The following is a 14,489-nucleotide window of genomic DNA, read 5'->3' as shown; positions in this document are numbered from 1 at the left end:
AGCTTGCCATGGAAAGGAGTAAGAAGAATTGGATGAAGGCAGTAGGAAAGCAGAGAGACGGAAGGGAAGGCGTCTTCATACGCTTATCTGAAGTTCCTACCAATGAATTACATAAGTATCTCTATCTTTACCTTTGTGTTATTTTCGTTCATCACTATATCCATTTGAGTTTGCCTGACTAAGATTTACAAGATGACCATAGCTTGCTTCAATACTAACAATCTCCGTGGGATCGACCCTTACTCGCGTAAGGTTTATTACTTGGACGACCCAGTGCACTTGCTGGTTAGTTGTGCGAAGTTGTGTAATGCCATGGTATTGAGCTACCACGTTTTTGGAGCCATTACCGGGGATTATGAGAGTTGTGAAAAAGTATTGTTCACAATTTCGCGCACCAAACCCATATGCAGATTTCTTTATGAAAACACATGGGCAGATATCATTATTTTTTAATTTATTTTTGGCCAGATACTCAATAAGATGATTATACCACATTCGTTCAGATTGCTTTAGATCATATAAGGATCTTTACAATTTTACTGAGTATAACCCCTGCTAATATTCATTGGATGTTTTAGATATCTTTAGTTTTTTAGGGATTTTCATATAGATATCAGTATATAATGATTCGTATAAATAAGCTGCCACCACATCCATTAGATGCATATGTAGTTTATGGTGTGTGGATAAACTAACCAAAGAATGCAGTGTTATTGCATCTACTATAGGAGAATATATTTTTCATCATCTATACTTGGCCTTTGTGAAAAATCTTGTGCCACAAGTCGAGCTTGGTAGCGTATAACTTCGTTTTTCTCATTTCATTTTCTCTCAAATATCAATCTGTATTCAACAGAGTTTACATCTTCTGGTAGGTTCAACGACTTCACATTTTGAAAGTGAGTCTAACTCACACTTCATGACTTTTTCCCATTTCGGTTGATCATTCTTTTGTCGATATTCTTCGACTGTTCTTAGCTCGAGATCCTTACTTTCATGCATGATGTGTAATACCACATTATATGCAAATATTTCATTGACAGTTTTTTATTTCGCTTCCATTTTTCTCCTATAAAGACATAATTTATCAAGATCTCATCATTTTCACAATTTTCAGAATTTTTAAGTACCTAAACGTCTTTTGACGTTAAAACTATATCAAAATTTTGGACAACTGCAGATATTTTTACTATATTTTAATCCTTTTCAATAGGAATAGTATTTACCTCTGTTTTTTCGAGGATTTTTGTCTTTAAAACCGACAGGTCTACCACGCTTCTGACGTGAATTTATTTCGGTGGCTATTTGTCTGACTGGGACATCGATTTAAATTGGGGTATTTTTAGTTGGTATGTAGGATTTGGTTATCCTTTTTGTATCAGAAAATGTATCAGACAATTCATTTGCTATTCTTTGCAAATGTATAATCTTTTGAACTTCTAATTCCTATTGCCTTTATCGAGGATCTAAATGCTTCAAGAATAATGCATTCCAATTAAGTTCTTTTTAAGAAGTTTATTCTCTCCCACTAATGTTGAAAATTATGATTCCTAAAAATGACAATATGCAAATCATGCTTTAAATACATCTCTAGTTTGTATCTCAAGACACCTCACTATAAAGGAAAAATCATATTCAACATGTATCCCTAACTTTCTTTGGAGTCTCATTTTGGTGCGATAAGGTAGGACAATTGGAATATATATAGCACACCCGAATATTCTTAAATGGAAAATATTTGGCTGCTAGCCAAAAGCTAATTGCAGAGGAGAGAATTAATGATAACTTATTGGCCTCAAACGAATAAGTGCTGCACCATGTAAAATTAATGCCCCCAAGCAAAGATTGAGAGCTTTGTTGTCAAAAGTAAGGGTCTAGCAATTAATTAGAAACTTTTAATAAGTGACTCTGTTAACCCATTTTCTGTGTGAATTTGAGATATTGGATGTTCAACACTTATTCCATTAGCCATACAATAAGCATCAAAGGCTTAGGAAGTAAATTCACCAGCATTATCAAGGCGAATTGTTTTGATTGGATTTTATGAAAACTGTGCTTTTAATAATTTGAGCAAGTAATCTCACAAACGCAGGTTTGCGAGAAGACAATAAGTACAAATGTGACCATCTCGAAGATGCGTCTAATAAGACCATAAAATATCTAAAAGATCCACATAGTGGATAAATATATAGGTTCACATATATCGCCTTGAATCCTTTTTAGAAATTCAGAAGACTCAAATCCAATCTTTACTGGTGATGGCTTTAAAATTAGTTTTTTTAGAACATGCAGCATAACAAAATTCACTAGATTTAAGAATCTTCTAGATTTTTAGTGAAAGTTCATGAAATTTTTCAATAATTTCTGTATCATGGTTGTTCCAGGATGATCCAATCGATCATCTCAAATTATAAATTCATATGGGATAGTAAACTTCTGGTTTACAATGGCATGCGATTCAATTATACTAAGTATAGTATAATATAACCCAGATGAAAATGAGGGTAACTTTTCTAATATAACCTTTTTATTTGAATCATGAGTTGTGATATATAAATACTCATAATTTTCATCATTCATTATTTCAATATGATATATATTTCAATGAATATCTTTAAAATTAAACAAGTTTCTTAGAGACTTAATATACAATAGTGTATTATTTATTATGAATTTTATTCCTTTGAAAAATAAAATTATAGTTCTTCCGGAGCCTTCTATCACATTGTCTGAGCCAATAATGATATTAACACATTCTTTCTTTGGTACATGATGAGTAGAATATATATTACTTTTGAGAATGGTATGCGAACTTGCACTATCCACAAGGCAAATATTTTCATTATATGTCCTTGTCATTTTTTCAAAGATAAATAATAATAAAATAATAAAATAAGTAAGAATACATGTGTAGTAAAATTGTATTTTTGATTGAAATTATTTTTTTTTAAAGTACTGTACATAAAAATATTATTATTATTATTATTATTATTATTATTGACACATTTAGTGATTTTGAAATTTTTAAACATTAATATTTTATTAAACATTATTTATATACATCATATTCAAATACATAAGAAATAAAATTTAACAAAAAAAATTTTACATTATTTATTTACACAAGTACTTAACGAATTCAAACATTAAACTTTTTCATCATTTATCAAATGACCAATATTTCATTCAGGATCCTAAAAAAAATCAGATACTTCATAATGAATGATGTAATTTTTAACAACATCTTTTAAAAAAAAATGCGTCTCATTTCCTTTGTCATCTTTTTTCAAGGATTCTTGATAAAGATTAACTAGGTGCCTTAGGGTACAATAGTTACGCGACCAGTGGTTCTTTCCACCACAACGAAAATATTTATTCTCTGTTGATTTATTTTTCCCATTATTTCTTTCTTTATCCCACTTCTGGTGAGATTATTTCTTGTAAACATAAGTTTTCTTCTTCGCATAAATTTTCTTGTTACAAAAAATCCTTGCTATTTACTTCTTCTAGGGTTATAATTTATCGCATTTGTTTCATAAAATGGGGCGGCACCAGCTGGGTGCGCTTTATGATTTCTTAAAAGTAATTTATTATTACGTTCAACAACAAGAATGAAATAAATTAGCTCAAAATATTTTTAAATTCTTTTTCTCGATACTGCTACTACAGGAGCATATTCGAGGCGTGGAAGGTCGAGAAATTTTTCTCTAGCATGTCATTATCAGTTTTTTTTTACATAATTTTATTCATGAGGTAATTCGAAACATTGTTGAATTGTATTCATTTATGGATTTAAAATTCTATAGACGCAAGTGTGTCTACTCATATTAGACTTGAGAAAGTATCATTGTCTTTTGATTATTATACCTTTTCTCAAAGTTCTTCCACAGATCTGCAGGATCTTTTAATGTGAGATATTCATTTTTTAATCTTTCGTCAAGATGAGGACAAATGAAGATCATGACTTTAGCTTTATTCTTATGGGATGCATTATTTTCAACTTTAATGGTATCTCCAAGATTCATTGAATCAAAATGAATTTCGGTATTTAATATCCATAATAAGTAGTTGTTCTATATATATCAAGAGTATTAAATTTAAGATGAGAGAACTTTAGCATAATAAAAATTTATTACCTGAATCTTCTTAAATTTTGATAAGAATTTCGTACTGATAACATATTATAAAATAAATAAATAAATAAATAAAAAATAAATATAAAATATAAATATAAATAAAAAGACTCTAATATGAATATTTACTAATATTATTATTTTAATATAATAAACATGATTCATATATATTCACTAATATTATATATAATAATGGGTATATAAAAGAGAGAGAAGTGTTTAGTTGTTGTTGCTGTGTATGTATTGTCTCACACGATGTCTATTTAAACTTGTCTCCAATATTAGCTTTCTAAATTTTATTAATATTGAGTCTAACCTTAAAAACTTAACACCGTTCACTATTAACATTTGCACCACTCAAAATTATTTTGATTGGACATCCATACTGTAATATTAATTGATTAATACAAATTATATTACTCTATATATTGAAATTATCTCTTTTTTCTTTAAAAAAATAAAATGAAAGAAACTTAGGCCAAAAGTGCTGTCAAAAGTTCACCAGTGATTTTTTTTTTAATTTGGTTTTATATTTAGGAACAAGATTATGCGACTAAGAATTGAATTTGAGCGGTCAAAAAGTAGAAAGAAAACATCTTTAATCATTCGTTTAACACCTTGGGTTTCAATAGTTTGGACCTAATTCTTCTTAGAACTTCGATGTGCATGCTTTAAGGTAACAGATAAGATGCAATCGAAATTAGTAATTGATACGCCACCTGTATTCTCAATCGCCCGGTATATTCGACAGGTAAGCATTTGAGGCCAGCGTCACGTCAACCGTCTGATAAGCTTGGAACGTAAGCAGATAAGCTCGGCCTCATCCATTCGAAAAATAAGAAATGTGCTCAACAAAACTTAATCACTAAAACAGAATATCATAACCAACTTACAAATTAGGATTTATCCACAGAAAATGGTAAAACAATCCTATAAAGCCGAACTAATATTCTTGGCTAAAGATCAGGTTCCACTACCAGTTTTCATATTCACTTATTCACTCTCAGTTAATTACTCTCTCTTAAGATTATTACTAACTTGACCGTCGGAGTATCTTTTGTAGGTATTTCCGCTGCGGTGTTTGATCTTGGCCGACGTAAATCTCTTCCTCTCTGTTGACGACTTACTCGGAAGCGCTTAAGCTCGGCCTCCTCAGTGTTCGGACGAACCACTTGGCGCCCACCGTGGGGCCGAATACATCTAACCCCACTTTTTCATTCGTTTAGTCTTCTACTCTATTTTGCAGGATTCCCAATCCGCGAACATGGCTGACAAGAAAAGTCCACAACTCTCACAGGATGACCTCTTGGCCCGAATCGCCGAGCTTCAGGCGGAAGTACGAAGAATAGCCGAGCTATCAACACAGAAAAATGGAGAAAGCTCCAAAGGCTCAGCCCAAGGCACCACAGATCCTTTAAACATCATCCCGCCGAAGGAGAAGCTTACCCTCGACAACCCCTTCTCCGAGAAGATCACAAATTACCAGATGCCAAAGAACTTTACGCTACCCACCGCACTAGAACCATATAAGGGGTTCGGAGATCCCCGAGCCCACGTGAAGAAGTGACAATCAATGATGTTCTTCAACGGTCCTAACAATGAGCCCGTCCTTTGCCGGGCATTCCCCACTTACCTCGATGGTGCTGCATTACTCTGGTTTTCTAAAGTTTCTGCAGGTTCAATTTCCTCCTTTGAAGATCTAGCCAGGTCATTCATTGATTACTTTGCTGCGTCGAGAATATATGTACATGGATCGGATTATCTCGGCACCATCAAACAAGGTCAGCACGAGAGCTTGAAGGACTACATGACCAGGTTCACCGACGCCACAATGGAGATCCAGGACTTGGACCCGGCCGTCCACCTGCATGTCCTCAAGGCTGGCCTCAGGCCCAGCAAATTCTGGGAGACCATTGCCATAACAAAGCCAAAGACGCTAGAAGAGTTTCGGGAAAGGGTGGCAGGTCAAATGGAGATCGAAGAACTCCGCGAGGCCCAAAAATTGGACAAACAACCACATCGGAGAGATGAGAAAAGAACTTTCAGATCACCAGGCAGCAAAGATACTAAGAAGCCCTCCAAGCTCACACCGAAATACAACACATATACCAGATTCAATACCAAGAGAGAAAACATCATCAAAGAAATCCTCAACGCCAGAATCATAAAGCCACCAGCTCGAGCAGGGAACTACCAGAACCAAAGGTTCGTGGATAGGACAAAGCATTGTGCCTTCCACCAGAAGTTCGGCCACATCACGGACGACTGCATTGTCGCAAAGGACCTCCTAGAAAGGCTAGCGCGCCAAGGGCTCTTAGACAAATATGTCGAGAGCCGGAAGGGCAGAAGAGAAAACTCGGACAGGGAAGAGAACAAACAAGCAATGGCGGACAACAACAAAAAAGAGCAGACAACTCCTGATCGACCAAGAGGAGTCATTAGCCATATATCAGGAGGATTCGCAAGCGGAGGTGAAACAAGCTCGGCCAGAAAGCGAAGCTATAGGACGATGCTAGCAATTGAAGGAACCATACAGCCAAAGAAAGACAAAGACCCAGACGTCACAATATCCTTCAACCAAGCAGACTTTAGATCGGCAAGCCCTAACCTCGACGACCCCGTGGTAATTTCTATCCAGGTCGGAGAACTGTTAGTAAGAAAAACATTGTTGGACCCAGGTAGTAGTGCTGATGTTTTATTTTATTCTACCTTTATAAAGATGAAATTATCAGAAAAACTGATACAGCCCTCCTCGGGAGAGCTAATTGGGTTCTCCGGAGAGAGAGTCCCCATTATGGGACACATATGGCTAAAGACCACAATGGGAGAAATTCCTATGTCAAAGTCAATTGATATTCAATACCTAATAGTAGACTGTTATAGCCCTTACAATATTATAATTGGGAGACCCGCCCTGAATATATTCAGAGCAGTGGTATCCACATTACACCTGTGTGTCAAGTTTCCAGTGTAGGAAAACAAGATAGCTACAGTGTACGCCGATCATCAAGAAGTTCGGCAGTGCTACAATGCTAGTCTAAAACTAATCCAAACAAAACAAGAAGCTCTGCCCCAAGTTCAAGCAATCCACACTTCTGCCGACACAGTGACACTAGCTGACCTCGACCCAAGAGAAGACCTCGGCGAAAGACCTCGGTGAAAGACCTTGGCCAATGGACAACCTTCAACAAATAACACTAACGACAGATGACAAACAATACACATATATCGGAGAAGCATTAGAAGGGGAAGACCGAGCAAGATTTATACACATACTGCGTAGAAACACCGATCTTTTTGCGTGGACACCAAATGACATGTCCGGAATAAGCCCAGAAGTCATCTGCCACAAGTTAGCAATTGATAAAACAATCCGACCAGTGGCACAGAAAATAAGGAACCTCAGAGAGGAGAAAAAACAAGCAGCACTAGAAGAAACCAAGAAGCTCCTAAACGCAGCTTTCATCAGAGAAATTCGCTTCACCACATGGTTATCCAACGTGGTAATGGTAAGGAAGAACTCAGGTAAATGGCGCATGTGCGTCGACTTTACAAACTTAAACAAAGCTTGCCCTAAAGATGCATATCCATTACCTCGCATTGATAAATTAGTTGATAACGCTTCTGGTTTCAAAGCCTTGAGTTTTATGGATGCATACTCTAGTTATAACCAGATTATAATGCACCCAGAAGACCAAAGCAAAACAGCTTTTATAACAGAACATGGAAACTTTTGTTACAAGGTAATGCCCTTTGGCTTAAAGAATGCAGGTGCAACATATCAAAGGCTAATGGACAAAGTATTCCAACAGCAGATAGACCGCAATATGGAGGTCTATGTAGATGATATGGTAGCAAAAAAACCTATGCAAGGGTCACACTGTGATGACTTGGTAGAAATATTCAAACAACTCCGAGCATATAACATGAGACTCAATCCGGACAAATGCGCTTTTGGAGTACAAGGAGGGAAGTTCCTTGGATTCATGCTAACATCGCGAGGCATCAAAGCCAACCCAAAGAAATGCAATGCAGTGCTAAACATGACAAGCCCAAAGACAATAAAAGAAGTTCAACAGCTAGCAGAGAGAATAGCCACCCTGTCACGTTTCCTACCCGCCGTGGCAAACTGATCTTATCATTTTTTCCAGACATTCTCCAAAGGCAAAAAATTCACATGGACAGACAAATGTGAAAGCTCCTTTAAAGAACTCAAACAGCTGTTAACATCACCTTCAATACTCCAGAGACCGGAGGCAGGTAAACTGTTGTATTTGTATTTATCAGTATCTAACCATGCTATAAGCTCGGTACTAGCAACAGAAACAGGCAGGAAGCAAAACCCAGTATACTTCATCAGTAGGGTACTGCAACCAACATAAACAAGATACCCGAAGATAGAACAGCTGGTACTAGCATTAATCACGACACCAAGAAGACTACGACATTACTTCTGGAGCCACACAATAATAGTACGTACAGACCAACCGTTGAGGCAGATACTAACCAGACCCGAGCTTGCCGGACGATTAATAAAGTGGTCAATCGAACTGTCCGAGTTCGACATTCAATACGAATCGAGAAAGGCTCTGAAGTCACAAATACTCGCCGACTTCATGTCGGAGATGACTAATGAGACCCAACTCACAACAGCCAGTTGGAGCATGCATGTAGATGAAGCATCAAACAAAGAAGGAATCGGAGCCGGGGTATTGCTAAAAGAAGGGGAGAAAGTGATAGCCGAGCAATCACTTCAATTCCGCTTCAATGCAAGCAATAACCAAGCGAAATATGAAGCCCTGCTAGCAGGACTAAAGCTCGCTCAACAACTCAGGATACCTCGGATAACAGTCTACTGCGACTATCACTTGTAGTACACCAAATCAAAGGTGAATACCAGGTAAAAGATCCTTTGTTAGAGAAATATTGGCTCATAACGAAGGATCTAATCTCAAAGTTCAGTAAATTTGATATTATTCATGTAAATCAAGAACAAAATACCAAAGCTGATGTGTTATCCAAGTTAGCCACAACAAGGCAGGCGGAGAACACACCGGCCCTGTGCCAACTAACACTTGACAAGCTGAGCTTTGAGCAGGACACAATATCAAGCATCATGTAGGTACCAGATTGGAAAACACCTTTTCTCAACTACATCAATACAGGAGCTATACCGGATGATGAGCCGAACCTACCGCTTTTCTGAAGAAGAGCAAGCTTCTACACCATAGTCGGAAACACACTATACAGGCGAGGACACTCCCAACCACTCCTCAAATGCATCAGCAATGAGGAAGCCGAAGATGTCATGGAAAAAACACATGAGGGAGTGTGCAGCAACTACATCGGCGGCTGAGCATTGGTGGCAAAGATACTGCGAACAGGATATTATTGGCCAACGATAAAAAGGGACTGCATCTCGAAAGTCAAGGCATGTGATAATTGTCAAAAACACGCCACCCTCTCAGATACCCCGGCCGAGGAGCTCCACACCATAGAGGTAAGCTAGCCTTTCAATAGGTGGAGATTGGATATCCTCGGACCTTTTCCGAAAGCGCTAGGTCAGGTAAAGTTCCTCTTAGTATCAATAGACTATTTCTCTAAGTGGATAGAAGCACAACCACTGGCACATATAACGACAGAAAAAGTGCGATCTTTTTTATGAAAAAATATTATATGCAGATACAGTATCCCAAGAGAGATAATCTCAGATAACAGGAGACAATTTACAGATCATAAGCTCGCTGCCTTTCTAGGAAATTTTAACATCAAACATCACTTCAGCTCAGTAGAGCACCCACAAACTAACGGACAAGTTGAATCAGCTAACATAATTATCTTGCAGGGATTAAAGAAAAAGCTCGGCGAGGCTAAAGGAGAGTGGGCCGACCTCATTCCAGAAATCCTTTGGAGTTACAATACCAGCATTCAATCTGCCACAGGAGAAACTCCTTTCAAGCTGGTATATGGTGCAGAAGCACTCATCCCAGTAGAGGTCAGTGTCCCAACATTAAGGACCGAGCTCTATGATCAGTCGAATAATTTACAAGCTCGGGCAGCCGAGTTGGATCTTGTAGAAGAAGAAAGAGACATTTCAGCCATAAAGCAGCGAGCCAGAAAACAATACATAGAGCGAAGACACAACAAAAGAGTAGTTCATAGGTCTTTCAACAACGGAGACCTCGTACTCAGATGAACAGAAGAAGCTCGAAAACCTCCGGCACATGGCAAATTAGCAGAAAATTGGGAGGTACCTTTCCGAGTTCTTCAAAATCTCGGAAAGGGGGGCTTACAAACTAGAAACCCTTAATGGAGATCAACTTCCAGGAACATGGAATGTCTCCTCCCTAAGGGAATACCAATCATGACACATGCTATAAATACGCAAATGATGGTACTCTTTTTCCCCTTCGAAGGTTTTTCCCAAAACAAATGGGTTTTACTCGAAGAGGGTTTTAACGAGGCCGGACGCCGCAAATCATTATACAAATGTAACTTATATTACAAGAAAAACATTTTTTATCATGGCAGTTAGCAACATTCAAACCTATCCGAGCTTCATACTCGGAACCAAAGATACACATGCCGATCATAGTTCTCGGAAACATTCAAACTACAAAGGCAAGTCAAAGATTTTTTCATAAAGATAACCACCATTGCTATTTCAAAACCTTATTGCTATCGTAACTTCGTCAAATAATACATTTTATAATCAAAAGGACTAAATAGTCACAATGAAGCCGAGCTTCATACTCAGAATTAGCCAAAAGAACCAAACCAGTTAGATACAAGTCTAAAAAACAAAGCATCATATACAAAGCTTACGAAAAAGAAACATAAACTAAAGGCCTAATCTGCCTTATCACCAATGCTGGATCCCTCGCTATCACTTCCAACAGCAACCTCGTCATCCACAAGTTCACCATTCACAACCACCTTCATAACATCAAGCTTTGAAGGATCAGCTTCCGGATATAGCACCTTAACCTGAGGAACGGCACGCTTAAAGCCTTGAGCAAAAGCCTCGTAAATTCTACCCTATAACTCTTTAATCCAAGAAGAAAGTTGATCATTCTCGGACCCTATAGTCTTCAATCGTTCAGAAGATGCCTCATGCAACCGCTTCTCCTCAGCCAATTCCAGATTCTTCTTCTCTATGGAAGAAGACAGTTCAGCATTTTTTTCCTCCTTTTCCTGAAGAATTCCAGAAAGCTCCTTAGCACGAGAAGTTTTCCTCTCCTCCCGACCCAAAGCGAGCTCTTGTGCCCTACCAATTGCCACGATACGAGCACCAATCACCTACAAAAAGAAAACAGTTAAATAAACAACATCACAAAGAACACCATGCACAACAACACATCATTTAGTTATACCTGAAGAAACTGGCTAACACCAGCTCGGCCCACTTCATCAATCATCTTCATATCATCCGGGAAACAGTAAAGCTCGTCAGCCATAGTGCTAAAAGGATAGAGCTTTTCCCATAAGGATCTAGCATGCTCGTTCTCATCATATCCATGAAGTCTTTTCTGCGATTCATAAGCAGATTCAACCATTTGCAATATTAGTGAAGACTCTCCTTTACCATCCAATACCTCGGCAAGGCTACCTTTTGCCTGTCCTCTCTTCCATTTAGATTTCTGAGCAGGACCATATTGAGCTATCACAGTAGCAGGACCCCCGCCACATTGGAAGAAACTTCCTTCTCACTCTTCCTGCGTTGACTGAAGAAGGACTTCAACCCTGCAGTGGTAATAGCAGGAGCTTTTTTGGCTGCAAACTAGTAACAACCAAATCAGGAAGAACATGTCAAAATAAAAGCGAAGAACAAGCACAGTAAAACAAATTACCTATGTGCTCATATACAGCCTGCCTATCAGTATCCCATTTCAACATTTCAGTAACTGACAATAAACCTTTTGGACCCAAAGACTTAAACAAGAAATCCATCACAATATCATCGGCAGGGAGCCTATCATCTACATCCAGTGCCTGATATGGTTTGGGACACCAAAACAAAGGGAATCTCTCGACTAAATGCTTGGTTAAATAGAAAGGGAATTCCTCAGGAACACTTCTAACTTTTACAAACATGGATTTGAAATCCTTAAACGAGAATTTATACAAACCGAATATGGCCCAACGAGGATAACTACTAAGGTTCACCCACAGACCCCGGCCAACCCCTTTCGCTAGGAATAAAGAGAAAATTAACCTCAGAGACGGCGGCTGATCTAGAAGTTCCATCAATATCTCGAACGCCCGAACCAAACCCCAGGAGTTAGGGTGGAGCTGGGTTGGAGCACAATTCAACCAATACAAAACCCCACACTTAAACTCGGTAAAGGGAAGCTTCACACCTAACTCAGTAAATAAACAGCTATACATATAGAAGAAAGACCAATCATCTAACCGATCACAAACCCGGTCATCCCTCCCACAAGGTAGTAACTCAATCCTAATATTACTGCCATTCCTGACCCAAACATTCGACCCCAACAGCCTCACCGACTCCTCATCATCAAACTGTGACACACGCTCCCTTACCCTCACATCAACCCAATCATATGGGTCACCCACATTACAGTTTTCCATCAAAGGCAAGAAAAAGGAAAGCAAAAAACAAAGAAGAATAACAGGGAAGGATTAACACTGACCTTGCTTACTCATATTTCAGACAGAAAGAGAAATAAACCTTTTTTCCAAAAAACCTAGCAGTTTGAAAGATAGGAAAAGGGCAACAAAATCAACTCCTATAAAGCAAACGGTTACTAAACCTTTGCATTTAATCAAAAAATGTTAAAAAAGAGAGAGCATTAAATGACCACGATATCCAATGGACAGGGGTACCTAGAAAAATGGGGCAGTTTCACATCAATCATGTCATGATGGCACGCAGAACGAAGTCACTACTACAAAAACGTTCTGCATTCTTCACAGAACCAAGCCGAGCTTCGGGGGCTGTAAGAGCATATGCGACAGCAACTCAGCGACCGAGAATTGCGATATTCCTGGTTTGAAAAGCTCGCCTTAGTCCTGTCAAAACCAAGGCAAGCTTGGGGGCTATAATACGTCACCTGTATCCTCGGTCGCCCTGTATACTCGGCAGGTAAGCATTTGAGGCCGGCATCACGTCAACCGTCCGATAAGCTCGGAACGTGAGCAGATAAGCTCGGCCTCACCCATTCGAAAAATAAGAAACGTGCTCAATAAAACCTAATCACCAAAACAGAATATCATAACCAATCTACAAACTAGAACTTATCCACAGAAAACGGTAAAACAATCCCTATAAAGCCGAACTAATATTCTCGGATAAAGATCAGGTTCCACTACCAGTTTTCATATTCACTTATTCACTCTCACTTAATTACTCTCTCTTAAGATTATTACTAACTTGAGCGTCGGAGTATCTTTTGCAGGTATTTCCGCCGCGGTGTTTGATTTTAGCCGACGTAAAGCTCTTCCTCTCTGTTGACGACTTACTCGGAAGCGCTTAAGCTCGGCCTCCTCAGTGTTCGGACGAACCAGTAATAATTAGCCTCTAATCCAATCTTATCAAGTTCTGTAGTAATATAATCGAGAGAGTGAAAATAGTAATATCGGTTTAGTTAAAAAAGTATTCCGGAGATAATAAAAAAGTAGTCTAAAATAATTTAATTTTTTTTATTTTTAGTTACTGTTAAAATAATTTAATAATATTAGATGTAATAAATATATAATTATAATATTATATGTATTATAAATGTTAAACTAAAAAAAAAGTTATTATTTTTTAGTATTAAGGTATATGTTAACAAAGCTCTAGTAATATATAGCCATAGAATTTAAGAATAGTATTAACAATTTAAGTGGTTATAAACTTATAGTTGATGGTAATAAAGTAAAACATGACGTGTGTAACAATATTAATGAAAATAAATAAATAGTGACAATAATTGTAGTCTAGTGAAAGTAGTGGTAAATTGGTGAAAATTATTTTGGTGGCTATTGACTGAGTCAATGTTGTGACTGGTGACACATTTTAAGCAATAGGGCAATTCGTATGAATTACCCTCAACACCAATTTGTACGGACCACAAATTAAACTTGTGGGTAAGAAATTATGAGGTGTGGAATGGTTCTTACCCATGGGAATGATGTGCGTATCTCTAGGTTAACGGTTTATGTTTTTGAATTTGACCAAGGTTTTTAAAATTGATCCGATTATCAAATCGTTTTTGCTGCTAATTTATCGATTTAAAAGTTTAACCAATTTAATTATAATTCAATTGAAATAATTAAATTATAATAAAATAATTATAATATTATAAATAAATACAATATATATATATAAATATAAATTTTTAAAATACA

At 37.5% G+C, this 14,489-nt stretch overlaps 1 protein-coding gene across 1 annotated transcript; it reads left to right on the top strand.

The window, feature by feature from the left end:
- Window positions 1–6,102: 6,102 nt before the first annotated feature.
- On the top strand, window positions 6,103–7,107 carry LOC107474674 (uncharacterized). The gene has a single exon (XM_016094314.2). It carries the CDS (start codon window positions 6,103–6,105, stop codon window positions 7,105–7,107), a length of 1,005 nt encoding a protein of 334 aa, XP_015949800.2.
- Window positions 7,108–14,489: the final 7,382 nt, after the last annotated feature.

Source organism: Arachis duranensis, chromosome 2 (genome assembly GCF_000817695.3).
Source record: "Arachis duranensis cultivar V14167 chromosome 2, aradu.V14167.gnm2.J7QH, whole genome shotgun sequence".
Lineage (NCBI taxonomy): Eukaryota > Viridiplantae > Streptophyta > Magnoliopsida > Fabales > Fabaceae > Arachis > Arachis duranensis.
The sequence above is the reverse complement of the archived record's forward strand: the minus strand, read 5'-3'. Positions and strand labels throughout refer to the sequence as shown.

Coding starts and splice junctions, on each gene's coding strand:
- LOC107474674 (XM_016094314.2), top strand. CDS start 6,103: ATGGAGATCGAAGAACTCCGCGAGGCCCAAAAATTGGACAAACAACCA.